Here is a 24754-nt window from a genome sequence, read left to right on the forward strand (position 1 = left end):
GAAATGCATGTGAATTATTTACCCCAGGAAACAAACAAAAGTCCCCACAGTTCTGCTTGGAAGAAGCAAAGGCTGGAAAGCCAGCTGCAACTGTCCCAGTGCTGCAAAACCCCCATGATCAAAATGGCCTCGACCATCAACACACACCCACTAATTTGAGAGGACACTTGTGAGGTGGGTCCAGAACCTGGCTTTGAAGAAAGCCCTGTATCAGCTCTCACCACCACAACCCTTCCATGGGCAGACCTGCCCCTGGCTCCACAGAGATCTTGCTTGGCCACCAGTTTCCCTGGGCCAGGGCTGGCCCTCTGTGGAGTAATCCACATTTCAGATGACTAGAGTAATAATAATTTCCTAGTCTAAACTAAGGCCATTTTTATCAAGAAAAGGCAAATAAAGGCCCCTTAGACAGGAAGCATTATTTTTCATTGTGTGCTCAATCAACCAACCTATTGACCCAATAGGTTAAACACATGCTTAAATCTAAGCAAATGCTTAAGTGCTTTATGGGGAAGGGAGAGACTGGTGTCTATTTTCTTGCCAGATCCAGCTTTACATGAAAGTTAGCATTTTGCTCTAACCTTCAAGACAATTCACTTTCCATTCTGCAAACTGCACACATACAAGACATCAGTTCTTACAGAGCCATGCAAAGTGGCAGTTATTTCCAGCCCTAGGTAAAATGCAGGAGGTGCACACAGCTGAGGTGCACTTCAGAAAACAAAATCTAGTTACACATAATCACAACAGTGATCTCCTTCATTTTAAAAAAGCTGAGACAAGGAAGTAAGATTTACTCCTGGAATGATTCTGATTAAAAGTAAAGATTCATAAAGTCCAGTAACTAAGTGCTTAAAAGAAATCTACGTGATGCTGGTAAATTGTTTGTTACATTTGCCATCTGTATAAATTTGCTGTGATTTATGGCTCATTACATTTATTTTTCTATGATTTCTGCCCTCTTCCCATCCACCCTTTTTTTCCTACCACAGCAGCATAGTTCCATTGTGCCTGATGCTTCTCTGTCACTGAAGATATTTATTCAGCTGTTTGCATGAAAGGTAAGAAACAAAAAATATAGGGGGCATTGAGGAAAATATGTTAGTTCAGCTATTTTAATACACTAAAAAAATAATAGTAGTATGAAAAATAGAGCTTCTTGTTTATTAACATCCTGAATTTAACTACCATGTCCATAATGTGCTTTGAAAACATTCAGGGCAGTTTTTCCTCAAAACAAAACAAAACCAAAAACACCCCATGCTAACAGATTTCAGTAAGCACAGTCTTAAATGGAAGGGAAAAAATGACCCCACAGTGATAGTTATTTGAAGGCATGGTGAAAATGAGGCAATGTTACAGAATTTGTAGTGGAAGGGAAGGAGCGAGGAAGATGATGCAGCTGGTTTATGGCCATCCCACCAGTTGCAAGCTGAAGACTTTGCTGTTGGCCAAGGCCATTCAGCCTGTGTGATGGCTCCTCTGGACCAAATGCCATTGTGATGTCCCCAGTAGTGTTCTGGTTGTCACCTGGCGGGAGCTGCCAGAAACTCATCACATGAGTGAGATCCATGAAAGGCAGGCTTGTAGTTTCAGCTGCTGTCTCTGTTTCCTTGTGCACTGGGTACTTGTTAGTATCCCCTACAGGCCCTGAGGAAGCTTCTTCCAGATTGATTTTGTGGAGAGACTGAGGTTCTGGTAACGGCAGGTCCTCAAGAAGATGCACGTTATAACCTTTAACGTCCACTTTTATCGGCAGATTCTTGAGAGATCCTGCTGCACATGAGGTAGAACTAACGTCATATTTATTAGGCTGATGGAGGTTCAGGTTGGCAGGGATGGCTGTTGAGCATGGTATGGTATGGACAGCTGGAAGACTGTCTGCACAGCCCATCCTTTGCAAATGAGGAGAAGGTTCAAGAGGAAGAGCAGTTTGTAAGCTTGGCTGGGAATGAAGATGTGAACAGTTGTATTCCTCCGATTCTGAATTATTCAAAAGCCCATTCTGCACAGAGACCCTTTCAGGAAAAGGAGACAACAGGCTGGCATCTTCCTTCAGCCTGAAGGGGAAAAGCTGGTCAAGGAGACCCACAGAATCACCATTCTGCAATCTGCTCTTCAGCAGTTCTTGTGGATGGGTCTTCCTAGTATGGCGAGTCAAATGGTCCTTCCTCCCAAACCTCTGGGCACAGAACTGGCACAGGAAGTCTTTGCAGCCTGTGTGAACTACCATGTGCCGCCGCACGTCCTTGCGGGTATAGAAGTGACGCTCACAGTGGTCACACTTATGTTTCTTTTCCTTTGTACTGCCAGTTGGTTTCCCTGCGTGGGTTTTGAGGTGTTCCAGCAAAACTTCGGTACTGCCAAACTCCTGGGCGCATACCCTGCAGGTAAGGTCGCCGCTGGTGGCTGCATGAAGAGCCAAGTGTCTCTTGTAGCCTAGTTTGGTGTTGTATTTCTTGCCACACTCTTCACATTTGAAGGCCATCTTGTTAGGGTCATGAGTCTGCAGGTGATTCTTTAGATGGTCTTTCCTGTGAAAGGTCTTTTCACAGTAGCCACACTGGTGAGACTTCTGTGGAGAATGAGTGGCTGAGTGCCTAAGACAATAAAAGAAAAAGAATTATTTGCATTTGTGCAAATGCTCTTGAGGCTTCAAAGCTTGAAAACACTGTCACTCGTGAAGGAAGCAATTTTCACAAGGTCTCAGATTATTATTAAAAGCCTCACCTCTTTCACGGGAGAGGAAAGTCACTAATCATAAAGCACAAGATTAGATTACAAGTGCTCAATGTAATCTTTTAAGTCATTGCAATTGAGGGAGGATAGTTTTCTACAATTCTACCAAACCAGGAATGATGAAAACAAACTCAGGAATGAACTGTAAATTCGGACACCCCAAAGGAAAAGGATGGGTTTGTCCTTTTCCCCGCACACCTGCCAGAAAAGGAGCACCTTCAGAGCCGTACCTGAGCAGTTTATATTTGGAAATGAAGGCTTTTGTGCATCCTTGCTGTGAACACTTGTAGGGGCGCTCCCCTTTGTGCATGTAAGTGTGGACTGTGAGCTTGTCAATGGAGTCAAATATCTTCCCACAGAGCCGGCAAGGGAAGCTGTCTGTCTGCTTCACTTCTCTTCCCTTCAGCAGTGCCGATCGGCTGTTTCTCCATTTAGGGATGAACCTCGCAAGGGCATCACAAGTGCTTCCTGAGCTGCCACAGCCAAGCTTTGCAGCAGAGGAACAGGAAATGGTCCCAAGGCACTGAGCAATGCTTTTGCCTAACGCCGCTCCTCTCAGTTTCCCTTTGAGTTTGCTTTTTGCTTTTATGGGTCCTAATTTATTCGGTGGTCTGAACCTGGTGGTAAGGACTCGGTCTTTATGGATGCACTGGTGAGATTCCAGCAGAGCAAAAGTTGCAAAACTGCTTCTACAGCTGGAGCATGTCCAAGGGTCTACAGGCTCTTTCTGCAATGAGAACAGAAACGAGTTTTTATTATTAACCATTCCAAAGAAAGGTAACATCCTTCTCACTGACCCTACATCTTCTCACTGACCCTACATCTAGAGCTTTCCCAAGGCCTGTCATTGTTCTTGGTGATACTTACTTCAGTGTATCATGGTATGGCAGTTCAACTAGAAAAGGATTCTCTCGCCGAGTCTACAAACTTGAAGGACAAAAAAATGTTTGGCTAATTGTCAATTCCCATGGTTTTGTTTATCATATACTGTAACAGTCCTGAGTCCTTCACCTTTCTTTATCTGTGCTTATTGAATTGCAAAGTCTCTACATTTGTTGCTTTTATCAAATTACTTATGAAGTTGCAAATTGTCCTTTATCCTTAGACTGATGTTCATCTGCAATTCCAGGGTGGGTTTCTGCACACAAATGTAGTTTATCCATACAAGATTTTCCTGTGTTCTGGGCTGATTCCATACTTTACCAGACAGGAATGGTCAATGCCTCCAGGCAAGACTTCCCCTTAGCTTGACATTGGGCATTAGACTTTCTTCAATTGGATAAGAAACACCTTAGGGTTGGGGGTCTCAAGCCTATGCTAACTTTAAGGCATTAACACACTTTTTGGGAAGCAATGCATTATTTGGAAGTATTATTTATGTGGAAGTAAGAGTTCCTCTTGATTTAGTTGAATTCACCTTAAATGCTGACATTATGAAAAAATAAATACAAAAGTACTGATGAAAAGTAACTCCAATTAATACAGAGCTGTGTACTTCCTTGGCTGCCTCTACATTTTATGTAAGCTTCTCAGAAACTGTTCTTGCTTTCCCTTGTTCTTGAGCTTACTCTTCAAAGCACACATCCAAGTGGAGGCCAGTGACAAGTGGAGTCCCTCAGGGATCAGTACTGGCACCAGTCTTGTTTAACATCTTTACTGGCGATATGGACAGTGGCATTGCGTGCACCCTCAGCAGGTTTGCTGATGACACCAAGCTGTGTCGTGCAGCAGACACGCTGGAGAGAAGGGATCCATCCAGAGGGACCTTGACAGGCTGGACAGGTAGGACCAAGGCAACCTCATGAGGTTCAACAAGACCAAATGCAAGGTCCTGCATCTTGGTCAGGGCAATCCCAGGCACCAATATAGGCTGGGCAGTGACTGTCTTGAGAGCAGCCCTGAGGAAAGGGACTTGGGGGTGCTGGTGGACGAGAAGCTCAATATGAGCCACCAGGGTGCACTTGCAGCCCAGAAAGCAAATTGTGTCCTGGGCTGCATCAAGAGAAGTGTGGCCAGGATGTCAAGGGAGGTGAATCTTCCCCTCTGCTCCACTCTGGTGAGACCCCACCTGGAGTACTGTGTCCAGTTCTGGAGCCCCTATTACAAAAAGGAGATGGATGTGCTGGAACGTGTCCAGAGAAGGGTCATGAAGATGATCAAAGGGCTGGAGCTTGTCTCCTGTGAAGACAGACTGAGAGAGTTGGGGCTATTTAGCCTGGAGAGGAGAAGGCTCTGAGGAGACCTTATTGTGGCCTTCCAGTATCTTAAGGGAGATGTACAAGAAAGCTGGTGATGGACTTTTTAGGGTGTCAGGTAGTGATAGGACTAGGGGGAATGGAACAAAACTAGAAGTGGGTAGGTTCAGATTGGATGTTAGGAAGAAATTCTTCACTATGCAGGTGGTGAGACACTGGAACAGGTTGCCCAGAGAGGAGGTAGAAACCTCATCCCTGGAAGTTTTTAAGGCCAGGCTGGATGTGGCTCTGAGCAACCTGATCTAGTGTGAAGTGTCCCTGCCCATGGCAGGGGGATTGGAACTAGATGATCCTTGAGCTCCCTTCCAATCCTAACAATTCTATGATTCTATGCCTACCCTGTTGTTATTTACAGGTGGAATGCTCTTCTCTCTGTGTCTGATGCTGTGGCACTCCCACACCTTCTTTCTGAGGTATAGTATGAAGGCCTCACATACAAAAGTAGCAACAGGATTAGTTCCCTTCCTGGAGCACCTCTGAATTCCTGGTTCTTTTGTATGCCCTGTATAAGATTTCCTTCTAGCTTAGCTTTGAATCTTCAAGGCCATGTTTTCAACACTTAACACGCTTTTCCTATCAGTTTAAGAATTTTGACTATCATATGGAAGGGGGGAGTACTGGGATTAGAATAGAAGAGTTACTGCATGGGAAAGACTGAAACAGTGCATTATCTCACCAAGAGGGAGTTGGTGGAAGAAGTGTGAAGCTTAATACCTTAGTTACCTACAAATTAATGTCCATCTTAAGTCTTTCCAACACAACCCACTGGTGCCAATTGTTTCTGGCTATAACAAATGGTTTCATTACATTACAAACACAAGAGAGGATGAGCAACCTTTCTCTGAGTAGCTGCTTGGTTAACATTGCTCTTGGCTTTGTGTAAAGCAACTACCCTACGGTCTACCCTAACATTACCAGAGTTACATAAACAGAAAGAGCACATAAATAAACTGTAATTTACTATGTCAGGTGATTGCTTGAATGCAGATGAGGGGTACTTACTGATACTGGAGGCAAAGGACAGACATCAGATTCTTCTTTAATGAAGACTGCAGAAGCTTCCATAAATTTGGCATAATCAGCAGCATACCATACTTTCAATTCTGTGTGAGGTTCAATTGGCTGTGAGTGGAAGAAAACAGCACATTTACTTGGGCCAATTTTCCCAAGCCAAATAACGCTGGAAATGGGAGCGATAGGATTTCGGTTCGTTGTCCTTAACTGAGTGTAATTATTTGAATCAGTTTCAACTGCTGGTAATTTAGTTTCAAAATTCAAGCACTTCAGAGCATTACCATCCACTGGGGTTTGATACATTCACAGTTTCTAAAAGCAAAAATGTGTGTGTGCAGAGGCTTTTGGGGGGAGTAGCACAAGGTGTGCCTCAGCCCTCATGACCTTTGCACAGTATGATGTCCAGATATCCCATTCCTTGATGTCTTGAAGCCCACTGGGAAAATGCATTCTGAATGCACAACAGATTGGATGCCCCCTGGATACATTGCACTCAATGAGCACAGGTGCAGAACTGATCAATAAGTGGACTGCAAGTCAGATTTGTGTGCTTCTGTGTGCTGGATCTAATGTGCTCATTTAGGCATGTGCTTTATTGTGCTGCTGCCCTCCTTTCACTGAAGCATCCCCATACAGGGCTAAAGGAGGCCATAATCTGCAGCCTCCTATCCAGTCATGCCTGCCCGCATCTTTCCTGGGACTGGACTTTCTCTGACAAATGCTTTCAGTCAGTAATACAGCATAGTGTAGAGACAGAGAAAGAGAAAAGTAGTTGCACTCACTGGCTAAAGATTTATTGTCTAAAAAGCAAAGGAGAAAACCTTGTGGTCATGATTTCTATGACTCCCTGGCCCTGCACACAATTTTCTGCATCTGTAAGGTAAACCAACATTGTTGCAATAGGGGTAGAGCAAATCTTCACTGTACTTAGAATCATAGAATTGTTAGGGTTGGAGGGACCTCAAGGATCTCTAGTTCTAAGCCCCCTGACATGGGCAGGGACAACTCACACTACATCAGGTTGCTCAGAGCCACATCCATCCTGGCTTTAAAAACCTCCAGGGATGGGGCTTCCACCACCTCCCTGGGCAACCTGTTCCAGCATCTCACCACCCTCATGGTGAAAACTTGTAGTTTTCATAGAATAATAGAATCAATAAGGTTGGAAAATACCTCAGAGATCATCAAGTCCAACCTGGCACCCAACACCTCATGACTGCAAAACCATGGCTTTAAGTGCCACATGCAATCCCTTTTTGAACACCTCCAGGGACACTGACTCCACCTCGCTGGGCAGCACATTCCAATTGCCAACAACTTTTTTGTTTTGTTTTAACTAAGCTAAACTTAGGTCACTGAAAAGAACAAACTAGCCTGGAAGAAGAGCAGCTGAGTCTCATTCCACAAAATGTGACGTCTTGAAATCCACTTATAACATCAGTGTTGAATAAACAAGGTAAATGAAAGATAACTTAGACTATAAATGCTGGCAGGTGACAAGTAATGGTGTGTGTACTGTTGAAAACAGAAGTGTTGAACTCACAAGTCAGTTTGCTTATGACAACCAGTATTGGTTGATTTCACATTTTGATAACATCTGGCCTGAACAGAAATGGGATGTGCTGAATTTAATCAGTAAAGGACAGGAGCCCAGTCATGCATTGTATGTCTGCATATAGTCTGTTTAGATGGAGAAAATAGTAGAGAAATGCTTAATGGAGAAAAGAGTCTGTTCAGATGAAGCTCCTGGGGAACCTTCACAAAGACAAATGCCTGCAGAAGCCCAGGGACCTCAGCCAGTGACACCTGAGACTGGTACCCACAAACAGCTGCCCAGCATGATACTGTCATGACTTCCTGTTCAACGTTCCTGCACCAGCAGCGATATTCTCTGTGGGAGGCTGAGATCTATTCAAGGTAACTTTGGAGGGAAAGGAAGTGCATCAGTAGATGAAATAGTTGAGTATGGTAAAAGCTCTAATCTCAGTAAAACTGAGATCAAACACCAGTATCCAAATCCACTAAAACCTGTGATTTATTCTGTCTCACCAATGAAAATAAGAAAAAGATATGGGGCAGCACTCCCACAAAACTCTCCTGTGATCAGACAGCACTTGTGGATAATTTTTACTTCCTCATAATTCTATACTTTTTAAAAGCACTTATTTCAAGGGACTGCAGTCATTAGGTCAGCAAGTACACTAGCAGTGCTGTTAGTATGCCACTTAGATGTCCGCTTTTGTAGCTACATTTTCATGTCACTGAGACCCCAACTCTTTGTAAAAACAGGAGGGAGAGAAACCAATCCTTCTACTCCCAATTTAACAGAACTTATTCAAAATATCTTGAGAAAATATCTTCACAACCAGCCCTAAGGCAGCCTCACTCTGTCAGCAGCAGGGTGTGCCTAGGTGTAGTAAAAGTCTATCACTTTCACTGAGCAGGACATCTGTGGGATGCCACAGCACCATGAATGACACTGAGACTTACAAGAACCAAAACCAAAGTAATTCCCTATGATACACAGGACACTAAAGGGTCCAAGACACATTCCTTATCCTAAGAAACTCTTCATGTCAGTCAACTCTCCATTAATGCCAATGAGCAGAGCTCTGCTGAAGGCAGCAGAGCTTGTTCAAATAGTATGTAATTTTACTGGAAACTGTGAAGTTGCCAGTACATAACTACAACTTCTTAGAAAAGCATTTTTCATGCTTCCCAAACACAGTACTATTAATCCTGTCAGTTTTACAAGTACAGCAAGCATTCAAAATCAAACAAATCTCAAATGGTATGGACTGCATCAGAATCTCAAACACATCTTAAACAATGCCTCAGATTAGCGTGTTGCTCACAATGATATACAAGCATTTACTTAAGAATAAAACAATGAATGTTCAACATGCAGACTTCCATTTCCTAAGTGCACAAAAGAGTAAGTTCTGATTAAAACAAGCTTTGCCTGAGAAAGTGGCCAAACCAGCAGAAACATGTATGTTTATATATTCTATACTTTGTGTCTTCTCCTCAGATGAAGATGCAGTCCAGAATCTCTAACGCACTGACCTTGTTGTAGCAACATTACAGTATTTTAAGTTCTTCACCTGAGTCTTCAGATGTAATGAGTGTGCAAAATAGTATGTAAAGATTCTACTTAACACCCTGTTCCTGAGCACCTGGTAATGTGCTCAGAATACAACATGCATCCAAAAATGTAATGCAGGAATGGAACACCCTCAGGTGGCTCAGTTGGTAGCACATCAGACCCTTAATGGGAAGGTCTTGAGTTCAAACCTGCAGTGGGCAGTAGTGTCCTCCCTACTCTAGTCATGAGGTCTGTGGTGACAGGTTGGACTCAATGATCTTTTAGGCCCCTTCCAACCTTGGGAATACTGAATAGGTTACTGAATGTGTTTGTTCTTTGTAGGATGCAGTACTGTTGAACGCATCAATGCTAAACAATCTCACCCTGTACCTATCTGGAACTGAAGAACATTGTAATATTGATGTTCAAATGCTGCCACCACGATTACTTCTCCTATCCTCTGCTTGGTTTCTTCACTATCCACACCAGCAAGTACACAATACCCTTTGACTGAAAAACTCCATACACTGCTTGCCTTACTACAGAATATGTGATATAAAAGATGGCATACAATAAAGATAGAGTTGGTAGAATAGAATAGAATAGAATAGAATAGAATAGAATAGAATAGACCAGACCAGACCAGACCAGACCAGACCAGACCAGGTTGGAAGAGACCTTCAAGATCATCATGTCCAACCTATCATCCAACACTACCTAATCAACTAACCCATGCAACCAAGCACCCTATCAAGTCTCCTACTGAACACCTCCAGTGGTGGTGACTCCACCACCTCCCCAGGCAGCCCATTCCAATGGGCAATCACTCTCTCTGTGTAAAACTTCCTCTTAACCTCCAGCCTAAACCTCCCCTGGTGCAGCCTGAGACTGTGTCCTCTTGTTCTGGTGCTGGTTGCCAATCTTTCATCTGTAAAGGGGTTAGCCTTCCAGAGCCTTTGCCTATAGATTTCCATTTGGATGCCAGGTGAAGCAATGTGGGTTTACCTACCTTAACGGTTGTGAAGTAGACTTCTCCACAGTGCTGATAAGCCACAAGGGTCTGTTCTTCTTGGTTCCGGGCTAGCCGGACAAACATCATCCAGTTTCCACAGTCTTCATTGGGAGTGTCCAGAAAGTACTTCCCTCCATCTTTCAATACCTGAAACAAAGGGAGAGGACAGGAGAAGGAACATGATAAAACCAAGTCCTGTATAGAGGCACATTAGTTTTCTTTAACTTGGAATCATGGCTATCAGTTATTTACCCTCCCTTGGTCATGTCTTTTGAAATTGTGGTTGTTTTGAAATAGATCACTCTAAAAGGACACTGAGTGTAAAAGAAAGTGAAAAACTAGTACCTGCCAAGGCAGCCAGGTACTAAAATAACTGTAGGCCTTTGTATGTATTTCCAGTTTATATTTCATCATTTTTATGTTCTATAAAGATAATATTATAAGAACTAAGCACAGGCAGGTAGAAAGATAAGCTCTATGCCTTAATGTACTTCCTGAGTACTTGATAATCTCAAGCCTTAGAGCCGTATTAATGCCACATTTTGCATGGAACAATTGCATAACTTGTGTAATAAGTCCAGGGTGGTAACATACAATATAATGGCATTTTAACAGTCTTCTCTTTTTCCCCTGAACAATACAAAAGTAAATACAAATGCACAGTTGTACCAGAAAGACCTCTTTCTCTTTGCTTTACATCATTCTTCCTAGATGCTCCCACCTTGCACAAGACAGTTGCTTTTCTGCAATACCCACTTCAACACAGACAGCTGGAGGTGCACAACAGATGTCAGCACAGCATCTGCCTGTTCTACTAACCATGTAAGTGAGCAACTAATTGCAAAAAAAAAAAAAGTTGCATTTACATTGCTTCTGAGAACTATTTTATCCAACTTCATCATGTTTCCAGTGAAAACACTCGTCCGTTGGACAAGCTTGATATCATACTGAGAATGCTGCTAGACAGAATTCAAGGCAGTTATCACTTTCATGTAGGAAAGCTGGGACTCTAGTCTCCACTTTTGAAGAAACAGCCCATTCATCAGCCAGAGCTGTGCTTATCACTGTATACATTTAAGCAAACGAAGCTGACTGATAGAGGGTAGGGTGGGGTTTACAATGGCCTAATGAAGAGGAAGGAACTAGGTGCTTAGCTCATCCATGCTCACAAGCCTGTTAGAGAAGTATGTTTTCTTCATTTGTAGGAATTAAAGTGTCTCATAAAAAGATGGAAGAAATTTAGTTACAGGAAAGAACAATTCCTCTCTGATGTCAACATGCCATGACAGTAATACTTTCCTGGCAAACCATTCACATCACTTCCACAAGCAAATTAAGTTTACAGGAATTACTGAAGCTATTGATTTGCTGTCAAAGAAACAACAAAGTATCTGTACTTAGGTTTTACTCCACAACACAGTGTTTTCCAGGCCACACTTCTGGAGAAAGCTCAAGTGAAGGACATAATGCACGTCACAGGAGAGCTGCTGTTGGTCCCTCTCTCCTGTGGGGTGAGAGGGCCTGATATGAAATGTAGACTTTGGAAGGACCATGACCTGTCAGGAAGCCCTGACAGAAGCTGTGGCTTGACTACAGAGTCACTGTATGACAGAGAGGTGAGCCATGCAGCAAAATGCAAAGACCAGGGTGTAAAGGATTAGGATAAACTGTCACTCCCAAGGAATTCCTGTGGAACGATGTGCATGTAGGTATCTCTAAGCTAGGCTAGCCCCTAGAGGCCACTACATGTGCTGGGCAAAGCATAAACAATAGTGTCACAGTCCAGATGAGATGATCAGTATCTGCGCATGCAGAAAGGGATAGTACCAGCCCTAAACAGCAATCTGGGTAAATTGAGCTCATGTGCTGTGTGTCAAAGTTTATAGATATAATCACATCATTAAAAAGTGTTTCCCTATCCCTGCACTCTTCCTTCCTACTAAGCAAGAGCCATAGCATGTATTTCTGCCACTGCTGCTAACTCAGTGCACAAACTTAACCTTCCCAGTGGCATCCTGTTAAGCACAAATCCTTTTGTTTTATCTGGGATGACAGTACTATCCCTGGACACTTCAAATAGCCGTGCTCTGTGAAACATTTATCAAGAGCTGTTAGAGAGATAGGTAAATTACTTCAGACATGGTAAAACTAGAAAGCAGAAAAGGAAACTTCTAGGAAACACAACATACAGGAACAGTTTGGTATTTCAGGTAATGCTGTGCTGTCTGATAATGTGATTCACATTGATATATACAGATCAGAAGTACAAGTATTAACTAGATCAGATGGCAAATGGTAAAAACACATAAATACATACAAGCTGTTAAAGACAATTGATAGTAAGACACTGTTTTTTTACCTGCAGGACTAGCCTGCTCTCATCATAGCAGGTAAGTTTTGTAGAGAGTTGACCAACATAAGGACCAAACTGTGTTCTCTTCTGTATTACTTTCTTTGCAAATACTCCAAGGACTGTGAATAAAAAAAGGACCAGTCTCATATTAATATAGACATCACAAGCCATTACTTGTATATTTACAGTTGTGAAAATAGAGATAAACACAATAGTGTGGAACACCTGAATTCTTCTAGACTAATAACCCAGGCAAATAACTCTAACTAGAAGAATCTAAAAAAGATGTAAATATGTACAGATTTTTTCTCAATGGGTATTACTTTCAATACAAAAGTGTCTAAAATCTATGATGGTATTAAACCGAGGATGCAACACAAATATGTTGATGCTCTTCAATCTACAAGCTGATGTTATCATAGTGCTCTGCTTGCAGGCATAGTTTAGGAGGTAGTTCTCTCCCAGTATGAGTGGAAAGAATCTCTAAAAACACATTAGCCATCTAGTCTTTCTAGTTATTCCCCTGCCTAATCACAATGGTGAGGCATCTTGCCATTCTCTTTCTGAAATGCAGTCTAGGCAGGGCTAATTATACACAGGTAGTTGTGGGAAAATTTCACACTAGGGATGTTGTTCTTTTGTCCAAGTTTGGGCATTTGAATTGCCCTGCTCTCAGAAAGAAACAAGCCTTTCCACAATATCAACTAAATTCGCTGCAAAGGTAAATTACTTCCTGTGTTGAGCTTGCAGCGGATGGATGAGGGATGTTAGTGATCAATTTGTTGCTGACCACCTACTGAATACTCTTCCTTGTCCTGCAAGCTTGGGATAAATATAAAAATATATAATAGTGCATGGTGGTTACTCTGAGATACAAATTCAACATTCATTCAACTTGTATTGACTGAACAGAGCTAACTGATTGCTCACAGCTAAATGCTACACCAGCTGTGGCTAATGTCACACTCTCAGTTTGTGCACTGAAGTTACTAGAAATCAGTCATAAAAAAACAAGAGCTGAATGTGAGCTTAGAATAAACTTAGAATAAACCAAACCAGGTTGGAAGAGACCTTCAAGATCATCACGTCCAACCCATCAACCAATCCAACCCACCCAAACAGCTAACCCATGGCACCAAGTACCCCATCAAGTCTCCTCCTGAATACCTCCAATGACGGTGACTCCACCACCTCCTTTAACTGCTTTAACTGTTCTCAGGTTAACATACAGTAATCTTCATACCATTAACACCTAATGATTACACCTTGAGATACCAATGAAAACAAGACAGTGTTAGTACCTTTGCCTACTCTTTCTCAAACATGGGGGAAAAAGCTACAATACTTACTCTGCTGGTTTCCACCTCGCAACTCCAACACTCGCAAAGTGAGGTAATGAGGTAGGGTGAGACGGGCTCGGCTAGGAATAATCCTATCTTTAGCCCTGATGAGTGGTCCGTGGAGTTTGCATTCTCCTATAAGGCTTTTACCGCAATCCTCACACCCTACAAATCCAGAAAAGGGAATCTGTTACTAAAAATGACATACTGCTCTCCAATTTAGTCTCTTCTAATTTCGTCACCTTGAGAACATGTCTTCATTTGGAGATGTGGCTAACTGTGCCTTTGAAGACAAGATAGCAGCAAGACTATAGCTTGCAGAATACACACCTACAAACCATGGTGCATATATGAGAAGGACTAAGTTGCTAGTAATAACCAAGGCAATTTTCAGTAATCTGAGGAGTCCAAGAAAGGCCACTGTAGACCATTCAAGTAGAAAACGAGACCCTTGGTGTATCCTGAGGAATGAGTATGGAGTGTCTTATAATCACAGCTCAGTTGACAGTCACACAAAGGCAGCTCTTACATACACTGTACTGCCTCTGGAAATAACCAAATTGGTCTCCCAGCCACCAGTTTACAATAATGACATCTGCAGGCTGAACACATGAACCATCCAGAGAAGTCATTATTGAGAAATACGTCTGCAAACTGACTTTCCCCCAGCACAGTGAGATATTTTTGGTTCAGTGTAGCTCAAACTGGTTGCCAGGAAATTCACAGGGAGCAGTGACACAACTGAGCAATGAGACTCTCCAGCAGAGAGTCATCCTGGCACTGGTGTCATACAGGGCAATAGGAAAAAGGAGTCTTATTGCACAAAACCTTTTTATAGACAGCAGAAACCAAACCAGTGAGCCAACAGTGCTTTACAACTGAGTTAAAAGGAAAAGCTGATACTGGTCATCCACGACTACCTCATTTTGTTTTACTTCTGAAAACTCTGCCGAGCAAGACTATTCAGTAAACTACAATAAGGAGCAAAGGAGGGAGACAGGACAGCCAAGGGAGTTCAAGGGAGCCATGAGAAGGACACTAGCAGGGACAGAGGCAGGAGAGATGAGGCTTTGCCACAGACAGTGGGGCTTAATGCCAAAGATTGGTCAAGAGAAGCACAAGGACTCAGGAGACCTGGAGAGACATGGAAGATGGTCTTTGAGAAAGGACAGTAGCATCACAAATGCCATATTCAGGGCAGCTTGAAAAGGTTTCTCTTTGTAAACAGAAGTAGGCACTTGACTAAATTACACACCTTTAGAGTCTAGTCCAAAACCTACCCAAATAAGCCCAAACTGTTTCTACTGAGTTCTTTGGGCTCTCCACCAACTCTAAATAAGGAGGTAAAGTGGCATGTTGGTTAGGCTGCAGACACTGCAGCAGTCTACATTTTTCAGTAGTTTAGGGACCCAGTATTAATTTTCTTTTGTCATGGCTCCCAGACTGCACAGCTGACAATGAATGGCTTTTAACTGAATTCCCAATAATCTATGTCTTCTGAGGGCAACAAAACTCTGAGGGCTTCCTGAGCATACCTAGAATAATAGTGACTTTGTCTCAAGTCAAACAGCTCCTGCATGGAGAGTCGTTGTATGTGAACCATGGAAAAACATTACCAAGAGCAAAATGGAGACAAAGAACCGCTGTTAGAGGGAGGATGTATCTAATCAAAAAGTACACGACCTTATCAATCCCTGCCATGCCTCTGTGATTCATCACTATTGAGCTCCTGAGCAAACCTTCCAGCTGCCTCCTGGCCGTGCCCACTGTGGAGGCCCCAGAGTAGGCAGCTCATGGGACAGCTGGAAAAGAGAAGCAGGGAAAAAAGATCTCCCTTGAACTGCCTCCCAAATTTGGCACTGGAACCCCACTAGCTAAGCCCCCTCAGTCCTCTGCATCTAAGATGTAAGGTATGAAAATATTCATGTGGTGTGGCTGCTGGGGAGGCACTCCTCCCAAATCTGGGACTGCTTTGCATCTGAATGGGTGTCAGGCTTAGCGGTATCACAGACAGCTCCCCAGCAGCACACCCAACTGGTGTGACAAAGCCAGCACCCAACACTGAATGAAACTGGCTGCAGAGCTGGCATTGCTCCCCAGCTCCTTGAAATACCTGGACTTGCCCAAGGCTTATGCTAGAATTTTCTGTGTTTTGATACTACAGGATTTAGTTATTCAACAGGCATCCCAGAACCGTAATACATGGCATTATGACCCCACACCAACATGCCAGTACCCTGACTGTGAATTTGTCACACACAAAAATCTGCCAGGTGTGCCAGAAGCACAGGACTGAACCACTGTAAATAAAATAACTTTAGGGACTGCCCTGGGGAACTGGGGTCTTGGTAATGTCTTCCCTCCAAATTAACTGTTCAAAACCATCAAGTTCACATTCTTTCTCAGGGATAATTACAGACCAAGATACAACTCTCTGTATTTCAGTGCTAAATAACAGATGCCATTGGTGAAAGAACATATGCATGATTGTAGCTGCAGCCTGGCACCAGTTTGCAAAGCTCACACAAATTAAGTGCCCCCTTTTAACTTGGCTGCTTAAGTAAAATGTCATTTTTTTCAACAACATTCTCAGAACACACTCCAACCTGTTCTGATATACAGAGCATCCAGCTGTGGAAACATATACTTTGTCATATTAGCACTAGGAATGAAATACACTTGGTTAGAAAAATCTCTCTCTGTGAAGATTTTGTTCTGCTTTTTCTTAGGCATTTTAGCACCTCCCTAAAGTTGCCTTTACACAAAACACCATGCTTACAGGAACGATTGCTAATATGCAAGCATACAAGAAAAAGGAAAACTCTCTCCATTCCTCTGCTTTTCTGTGATTTAGATGAGTAGGCAACAAAAAGAAACAGACAAGATTCTCAGAAGTTACAAGCTGTTAAAAAACAGATGGTGGCATTTACTTCTTGAGAGCAACAAGCTGTATTGTCCTCTAGAGGGTATTTCTTAGTTATTTCTCTGTGTATTTGGATTGATTCTTTAAAAAGTTCCAAATAATGCAATTTTTATCTACCTGTAGACAAAACTACACAAACTACTAAATCCTGTAGCTGGCAAGATTTTAATTCTGCTGAACTCCACTGCAGCACTGGGGAGGCACATGTACAGAAGAGAACCCGGCACAGGTGGAGATGCAGACTCCGACTGGGTTGTGGGTGTGCAGCCACCACCTTATCACTTGGACAAGGTGCTCTCGCCCTGTGAATCACTCATCACCAGTTGGGCTAATAGAAGTGCACATCTCCTGTAAACCCCCAGCCTAGTACCCCTTCCCATGAATACATCTGCTCCCACTTCTGCCCATCAGTCAGGAGGCATGGTCAGCAACCATGGCTTTTCTCTGCAATTGGAGTCACCAGAAAAACTACACCTGCAGCTTGTACAATGCACTCCCACCACATGGGCTAACCAACACAATAACAGCTATGCTCCCAGGGAGTAGAATGAGCTGAGAGTGTGGCTCACCTGTACAGTCCTTGACAGGCTGGTACTTCCCTCAAATTCAGGTCTAAATCACAGCTCTCCTTTGCTGCAGACTACAGCTTAGCAGCCTTGGCAGCCAGCTTGCCTCATCCTCCGGACTGCACTGGGGCTGGCCACACTGTACAGGGACAAACTCCTGTGGCCAGGCTGGTGCACTGGCTTGGGCAAACTGAACTCAAGCACAATTAACAAACTCGGGTTTCCAAAACAGCAGCACCGTCCGAATGCCGTGCCACCCCCACAGGCACAAGGCCAGCCTCAAGGGAGAGCTCATTAGCGTGGGCAAGGAGCCACAGGCTGCGGTTACACAAAGTCCTGCTGCAGAGATAACAGGAGCTATACATAGCCATACTAGGAACTGCAATCACGATCGTGATAGCTTGAACATGCCACCAGCTCCTTAACCAATCACTAGCAGCACACCACTATTTAAATCCAGCTTTCTAAAAACTAGGTGCCTATCAGGCAGTCCTTCCTGAGTTTCCTCCAACTTTCAAAATACCTGTTAAAAAACCCTCTTTTTGGTACCTAAGCATTTCAGTGGCCCACAAGATGCCTGCGGTACAATTTATGTGTCCTGTCAAGGCAGAGGTAAGTCATCCCATTTAAAACATCCACTTTGAGCAAAGACACCTCATGAAAAGTGATCGTAGCTTGAGCAGCACTCGACATTTGCTGTGCTATTTTGCAGCATTAGAATTAGCTCCCATGCACAGAGGGAACAAAGATCAGTGTACACAGCAGTCCAAATCCCAGCCTAATTACAATCATAAGATTTGCATAGCAAACAACAGTAATTTATCCCAGAGTAAAACTGTGCTGCTCCATTAGCTTTGCTCAGCTTTCATGTAGAGGAACGCTGCAAAAATACCTTGGGGACATTTTCTGCCTAAGATACACAGGATGTGCAGTATGCCAGTCTTAGTTTTTCTTACACAAAGCACGTGAAGTTTTCCTATCTTGTGGTTTCTTCTGCAGCAGTTCTTGCTGGAAAAGCCTATTCAACAATATAATTTGGTTGCTAAAAACATGCAAAATACTCAGCACTTAATACCAATTTATTTTCCCATTATTGTGGGCCACTGCCACAATATGTTTCCTCTGTACAAAATGTTTATGAAAGAAGCCTTATAGGTCCAAAGTTTGATGTGCAAAGTGCATATACAAGGAAGCAGAAGTTTTTAACTGATTAACAATTCATCCTATTTATACTACAGTAGAATAGAACTTCTTGTAATTACCAGAATTCAGAATTACCAGAGTTCAAATCCCACTAACTTCTGCTATTTTGTCACACTAATTTTTCTACTGACTGATCTTCACTTTCTAACTGTAATAAGTGAGCTACAATTTCTCAGCTCTGCATGGGAAAAAAAAGAGACTAAATAAATAAATTGGGAAACTGCACTCTAACCTGACTTTGCAATCTTAATTGCTCACCTGAGCAAAGACTGAAAATGAGCACTTTCGTGCACCACACAGTGTATTTGGGAAGCAGAGACTGTATTTCCATAAGCTAACTGCCAAAATAACACCCTCCCAAAAAAGAAGGGAAAAATCAACCAACCAACCAACCTGAAGAGATCTAAGTGTTTGAGAGGGAAACTCATTACATTTCAAGCAGCGAGCTTCCATGCCTTTGCACATGGAGACCCTGAAGCCTCAGTCTCTAGTTGCCTGCACCAGCACAGGTACTGTGGAACATGCTGCTGAGATATCAGCTTCCTTACCAAGCCCTTCCGCTGCTGACTGTTATCCATGGGCTTCCAAGTCAGTATCAGATCAGAGCCTGTGAGATGCTGATGGTGGGGGAGGAGGAGTGCTGTACCACACCAGGGTGAGCAGCACCCTGTGAGTAAATCTATGCCTCTTTTGGGGCCAGCTCTCCCAGGGGAGGAGAACAGTAGATGGTTTGCAAACATCCCAGCAATCATTCTTATCATTAAACATACTCATAGGAACATGACCTCACTCTACTAAAACATAAAACTAAAAAAAATTAGTTGCTATATTTGGAGACAGAAATAGAACAGCAGACTTGCTTTACTACCATCTTCTACACTCACTCAGACCGGCAGGTCAAGCTAATTTCCTGAAATTGTGACCCAGCACTGCAGGTGAAGCCTGGTCTTTAGGCATCCTGACCCAGGCACTGATCTGCAGTGACACTTTTGCTCACCTTGCTTCCATCCTCCCCATGTCCCTGCCTTTGTTTCTGAGAGGGAAAAAGATTTGGAGGGAGGGTACATGCTTGAGTCTCCAGTAGGAGATCATCCATCAAGGTACCCATTCCTGCCTCACAGTGTTCCTATGGAAGGATGCCTCTAGAAGGGAGGCTCAGCCTTATCTGTCTGTAATGAAATTTTCTAATACAAAGCATGTATGCATTTTCCTGGCAGACACAAGTTCCAGCATGAAAACTCTTCAGAACTCCAAAACTATTTGTTACACAAACATATAAAAAGTAACAACAACTACAATTCATTACTAGTTCCTAACAGGGAGTAACCATGATGACAGCCACGCACTGGGAACTCTGTTTTTCACCTGGTGACCATGAAGTACTACAATAGGCACAGCCAGAAGGAATTCAACCAGCTTCTCATTAAAAGTCATCCTCCCACCAATCCCAGTGAGGCTTTCTACTGTGCTTCTTCTGTCTAGCATATCTTAGGAGCAAAACCTTTTGAGAAGCCTCAAGGAGCACAGACAGGCTGTGAAATTTGTCAGTGTGCACGCAGCAGCTTCAGGGAGTTCCCACAAAGCCTGGGCTGCAGAAGGATACCTGAGCTCTGCTGTATCCTCCCCTCACTGTTTGAACACTTGAAAGGGCAGTGGCCTAACAGGACTTTCCTGCAAACTTACAGGAAAAAAAGAAAGAAAAAAAGAAGAAGAAAAAAACCCCAAACGAACAACAAACAGCAGGGAAAATATGTAGGTGTATTTATCAAGTTAACTTCACTCTGCAGTTTGAGCAACTGGTTTATCAACGCTCTTGGTAGGTTCATTCATCTAAAAATGACTTGAGATCAAAGCATTGATTGATTGCACACCAATTAAATGAATAATATTTTTCTGGTTATTCTTGGGACTAAAATGTATGTGTCACGTTACTGGTACGCCCCATGGGGTTTGGTTGCTATCAGAATCCATACACATAATGAGCACAGTTCAAGTGAAGTCACCTCCTATAGTTTACATGTAGTAGCTTCTAATCAATGTGAACAAAGAGATTTCTCTCATTGCTGAAAGCTGAATACATTTCAAACAACCAAATTGAAAAATGCAGTTGCATTTCCCAGTTGGGTTTTTTCCTTCTCTGCCTCTCCCTCAACTAGCTTGGCATGAAGTTATATAAAATTAGATCCAGAAACAGGGAAGGAGGTTAACAGAAAACTCACTGAAACATCTGCTATTTTTATGAGAAACAGCTTCAGTCAGCATAGCCTGGTCCTACAAAATGCCCAGCAAAAGCTTTCTGAGAGCTGAGCTTCCTGTTACACTCTGCCCATCTCCCCCAGCAGCCAGTAGCAGCTGGTCATAGTGCAAGGCTGTGGCTCCTGAGTTGCAACACCACCTTGCTTTAGGTCTTCACTGTCCACTGCACTGCTTCCACACTGCAGACAGCAAGACTAAAATTCTCCTGTCCACAGATATATTGCCAGCCACCAAGACAGTCATATTCAGACTGCTTATAAGAATCTTGTGGCTCCTGGGCCCCAGGATAGACCCTTCATCTACACCTGCCACAACACAAATTTTACCTCCCACAGCAAAAGCTTTAATTGGTCTCAAACACTTTCCTTTTGGGGAGATTTTTGGCAGGCCAGTTGATGAATTTTGATGGCAGATCATGTAGAGGACAATGTTAATGCTACTGTTGTAATCTAACACTGACACTAGAATCAAAGAAATAGATAGAACTCTTTGCCCTAGCAGACAAAAATCCCAAGCACTTAGGTGTTCCTAAATGTATGTATGCATAAATACACATGCATGCAGCCACGTGCACCATATCAAGTGCATTGATACGTCTGACAGTTTGATTCATGGCAGGTCAACACCATAGTTTCAATTATGATAAAGTGCAGCAAATCTAATGACTAACACTTAGTATGAATTAGTTGAAATATCTCCAACTCTTGCAACTTTCCCTTAAAAGGGAACCTTAGATTTAGTCTCTCTCTTTTTCTTTCTTTGAACTTGGTAGTTACTGGCCACCAAGTTCAAATGTCACGTGGAGGAGACTGGTGTGGGGTTTGGTGACAAAGGTCTTAGGAAGCCTGACCAAATCTGATTTTTGCTCTTCCACTTGTGACACACCTTTTAACACTGACTTGTGGGAACTTCCTCAGCAAAGATGCTAATAGCTGGGATATATCCCCAGCTGTTAACTGGTAGGAAGAATCAGGCAGGTAGACACATTTTGGGGAAGAAACTATGAGTTTACTGTAGAACACAACGAGGGAGCTTAGCATGACAGAGCAAACAGATGCAGCACTCATCCAGTGGCTGGAGAATTTGGGGTCTTTGGAGGGAGTTATAACTAGATGAAGCAAATTAGAGCTGCTGGGAATAAAAGCACAGTGTAAAGACGGTGCAACCCACTTCTGCAGGTGGAAGTCTGTACACTCAGCTCTACTGATGTGTGAGCTGCTATGTTGTGAAAAAAGGAAGTCTGAGTGGAGAAGTGAATACATGGATACTCAGGAGTGGTGGGGGTTGAGTCCCTGAAAGGCCAATCCTGAAAGAACACTCTGATCCATATTATATTCAGTGGACACTAAGTCTGAATAAAACTGGAAAATCAGATAACTTTTTCAATGAACCATCCAAACCTCCTCCTGGTATTCCAATTCACCAAAGAGAACAAAGTTAATTTCTCTTTTTTCCCCCACTTGACTAATGAAATCTAAAGCATGTATTTAAAATACTGAAATATAGAAGTCTTCTTTTAAAAGCCTTGGGGTTATAAATGAAGAGTCATTTACAGCTTAGCAGAACAGCTTTAGTTTTGACTATGCTTCACCTTCATAACAGAGGATACAGCCAATAACTTGTGTTATTACTTGCCTAATTTCCAGCACAAAAAGGATGCTTATTTCCCGCTTCCCTGGGAACAAAATGGGTAGGGGATTCTCACCCTAAGCCTTTATGATCCTGTTATTCTTTTTTAAGGCATGAAGTAATTTCTTCCAAAAAACAAACCAAGAAACACATAGGATTTGGAAAGCTCTGCTGCTGAACAGACACAAAAATGTATTATTGTGGGGGGGAAAAAAAATGCTCACGTGTGCAAGTGTTGTAGGCACATTTCCATTTACTTGTTCTCTTTTTCCTAAAATCAGACATACACTTCTCTTTTCTACTCTAGAGACTATGAATGGGAACCACAAGATAGTTATCTCATGTCTTGACTGATATGGTACTAAAGAAATTATGTCCACCTGTGCTTCTCTAACAGACTAAGAAAGGACAATAAAACTGGCAGCAACAGACCAGGCAGCAGTATACTACATTTCCTTTACAATTACTATTCTCAGGCATAAGCAGAGACTTGAGTTTATTTTTTGAAAAACAGATAATTAGAAAGTATGTGACTACAGAGCATTTTGGAAGATTAAATATGACACTTGCAAAAATTAGTGGTTTTAGAAAAAATCTGTGATTTTTCCCAAGATACTTTCTAAGGTTTTTTTTCACTCTGCAGATGAAGCACTCTAAACTCAGATTTTAATGCATCTCCATAAAGCCCTATTGATTATCCTGTTGAAAGCCATCTCAGTTTGAGATTAAATAAAATACAAACACTTATTTCTATGTTTCTGATTCATTGGTAGTTTCCTTAACATGTTTCCAAAAGCCACAAAAATTAAAACCCAAAACAAACAGTAGTCTCTCTTACTAGAATCTAAGCTAGGATTTAAGAAGCAACCTTGCAAAGCAAAATTGCAAAGAATTTGTTCTTGTTTTCATACTTTGCTATGAACAAGATCAACAGATATCAAAGGCAGCACCTTGGGAGAAATACACCATTCCTCAGATAAGTATTTGTATAACCCTGGTCATTTAGTGTGCATGTTTACTTAGAGCTCTGTATATCCTGCTTTGTCTTTGATATATACTATTCTACTGGTTGGAAATAAATTCATTGTATTCTCCTTTCACTTCAACATTGCCAATAGGTCACAATGATATACATGTTTGTAAAGATCCCTGATGTCAGGAGAGGCAAAAGGACAACGGTCTTGCCAAAACATCCCCACAAACTTCCCTACACACATCTGGCTAAACAGACTTTCCAGTCCAGTAAGTTAAACATAACACACTCTGCTTATTGCCCAAGTAACAGAGAACAAATGCCACCTTCTGTGCCACACATAAATCATCTGCTTTCTTCGCCATTATAATAACTTAAAAAAGCTTTGATCAATTGAGCTTTCCTCAAGTGTAATTCTTTTTATCTTTGCACCATTACAGCTACCCAGCAACCTTCACTGGTCAACATTTTCATAACATATCTTGATTACAGCATTAAAATGACCTACAAGTGTATCTCCAACTTAAATGTTAACTTTAAATTAGCTTTAGATTTAAATTTCAGTTGCTTCCAATGCCTATCATGTATAAATACACTTAAGTGAGGTCATAAAACATTCTTGACACATTTGGATAACAGTAATGACAGGAGAGCCCGCAAACATCAATATCAGCCTGCTTGAGCTCAGTGTTTTTGCATCATGCATTTGGGTGTTGGTTTTTTTTCTGCTTTTCCATCTGAAAAGCTGAGAAACTTGAAGGCAGAAGCCACAAGCAAAAATGATGATGCTCTACAGTTAAGCCATATATTTTCATTTTCCAGATCACAAAGTATTCTGAAGGAAGTATGTTTGCATATGGAGCTCCAACGCTTCTAAAAAACCTAGATAAATTATCTGCTGCAGAGAAGAGCAAAATGAGACAGAACTAGAAAAATTCTTAGCTCAAAGCCACTCAAAGAAAAAATGCCAGACCAAGGAACACAAACTACCCTGCTAAAACATGAAACTTCCCAAGCATTTCCCCCAAAATCAGAGGACTACTCAGGAGTTTTCTGTCAACTGCACATATGCACAGACACTGTTAATAAGGTTTGCATCACAAATCCAGCAATTCCTGCTGCCATGTAAGAAAAAGGCAGGATGACAGCAATTATTCTGTTTGGATCTTGCCCTTACACTTAAACTAACGAAGAAATTACATTACTTACCTTTTTTTAACCCTGCAGTTGTTAAGTGGGCTACACCTGAAACTTGCAGCTGTGAGCTCAGAAATCTTTTTCTTCAGACCCTACAGAAACTAATATGGAAGCTCTGGTGATTTGTTCTCCTATTTTCAGTAGAAAATTTACATATGAATTGCACACCGAATTCCTCTGGTCTGATAAACTGTTCTGGACTCAAGCAA

At 42.3% G+C, this 24754-nt stretch overlaps 1 protein-coding gene across 1 annotated transcript in view; it reads right to left on the reverse strand.

Moving 5' to 3' along the window:
* Positions 1 to 1101: 1101 nt before the first annotated feature.
* The window catches only part of PLAGL1 (PLAG1 like zinc finger 1), a 48848-nt gene continuing 25195 nt past the window's right edge, over positions 1102 to 24754 (reverse strand). The window contains exons 3-8 of the mRNA XM_068151001.1: positions 13808 to 13963; positions 12465 to 12577; positions 10103 to 10252; positions 5997 to 6116; positions 2970 to 3466; positions 1102 to 2600 (exon numbers count right to left, since the gene is read on the reverse strand). Coding sequence (XP_068007102.1) covers positions 1325 to 2600; positions 2970 to 3466; positions 5997 to 6116; positions 10103 to 10252; positions 12465 to 12577; positions 13808 to 13963 — 2312 coding nt within the window. The 3' untranslated portion in view covers positions 1102 to 1324. The remainder of the gene's footprint in view (positions 2601 to 2969; positions 3467 to 5996; positions 6117 to 10102; positions 10253 to 12464; positions 12578 to 13807; positions 13964 to 24754) is intronic.

Source organism: Melanerpes formicivorus, unplaced genomic scaffold (genome assembly GCF_026170545.1).
Source record: "Melanerpes formicivorus ecotype bairdi unplaced genomic scaffold, bMelFor1.0.p_v2 SCAF_2, whole genome shotgun sequence".
Lineage (NCBI taxonomy): Eukaryota > Metazoa > Chordata > Aves > Piciformes > Picidae > Melanerpes > Melanerpes formicivorus.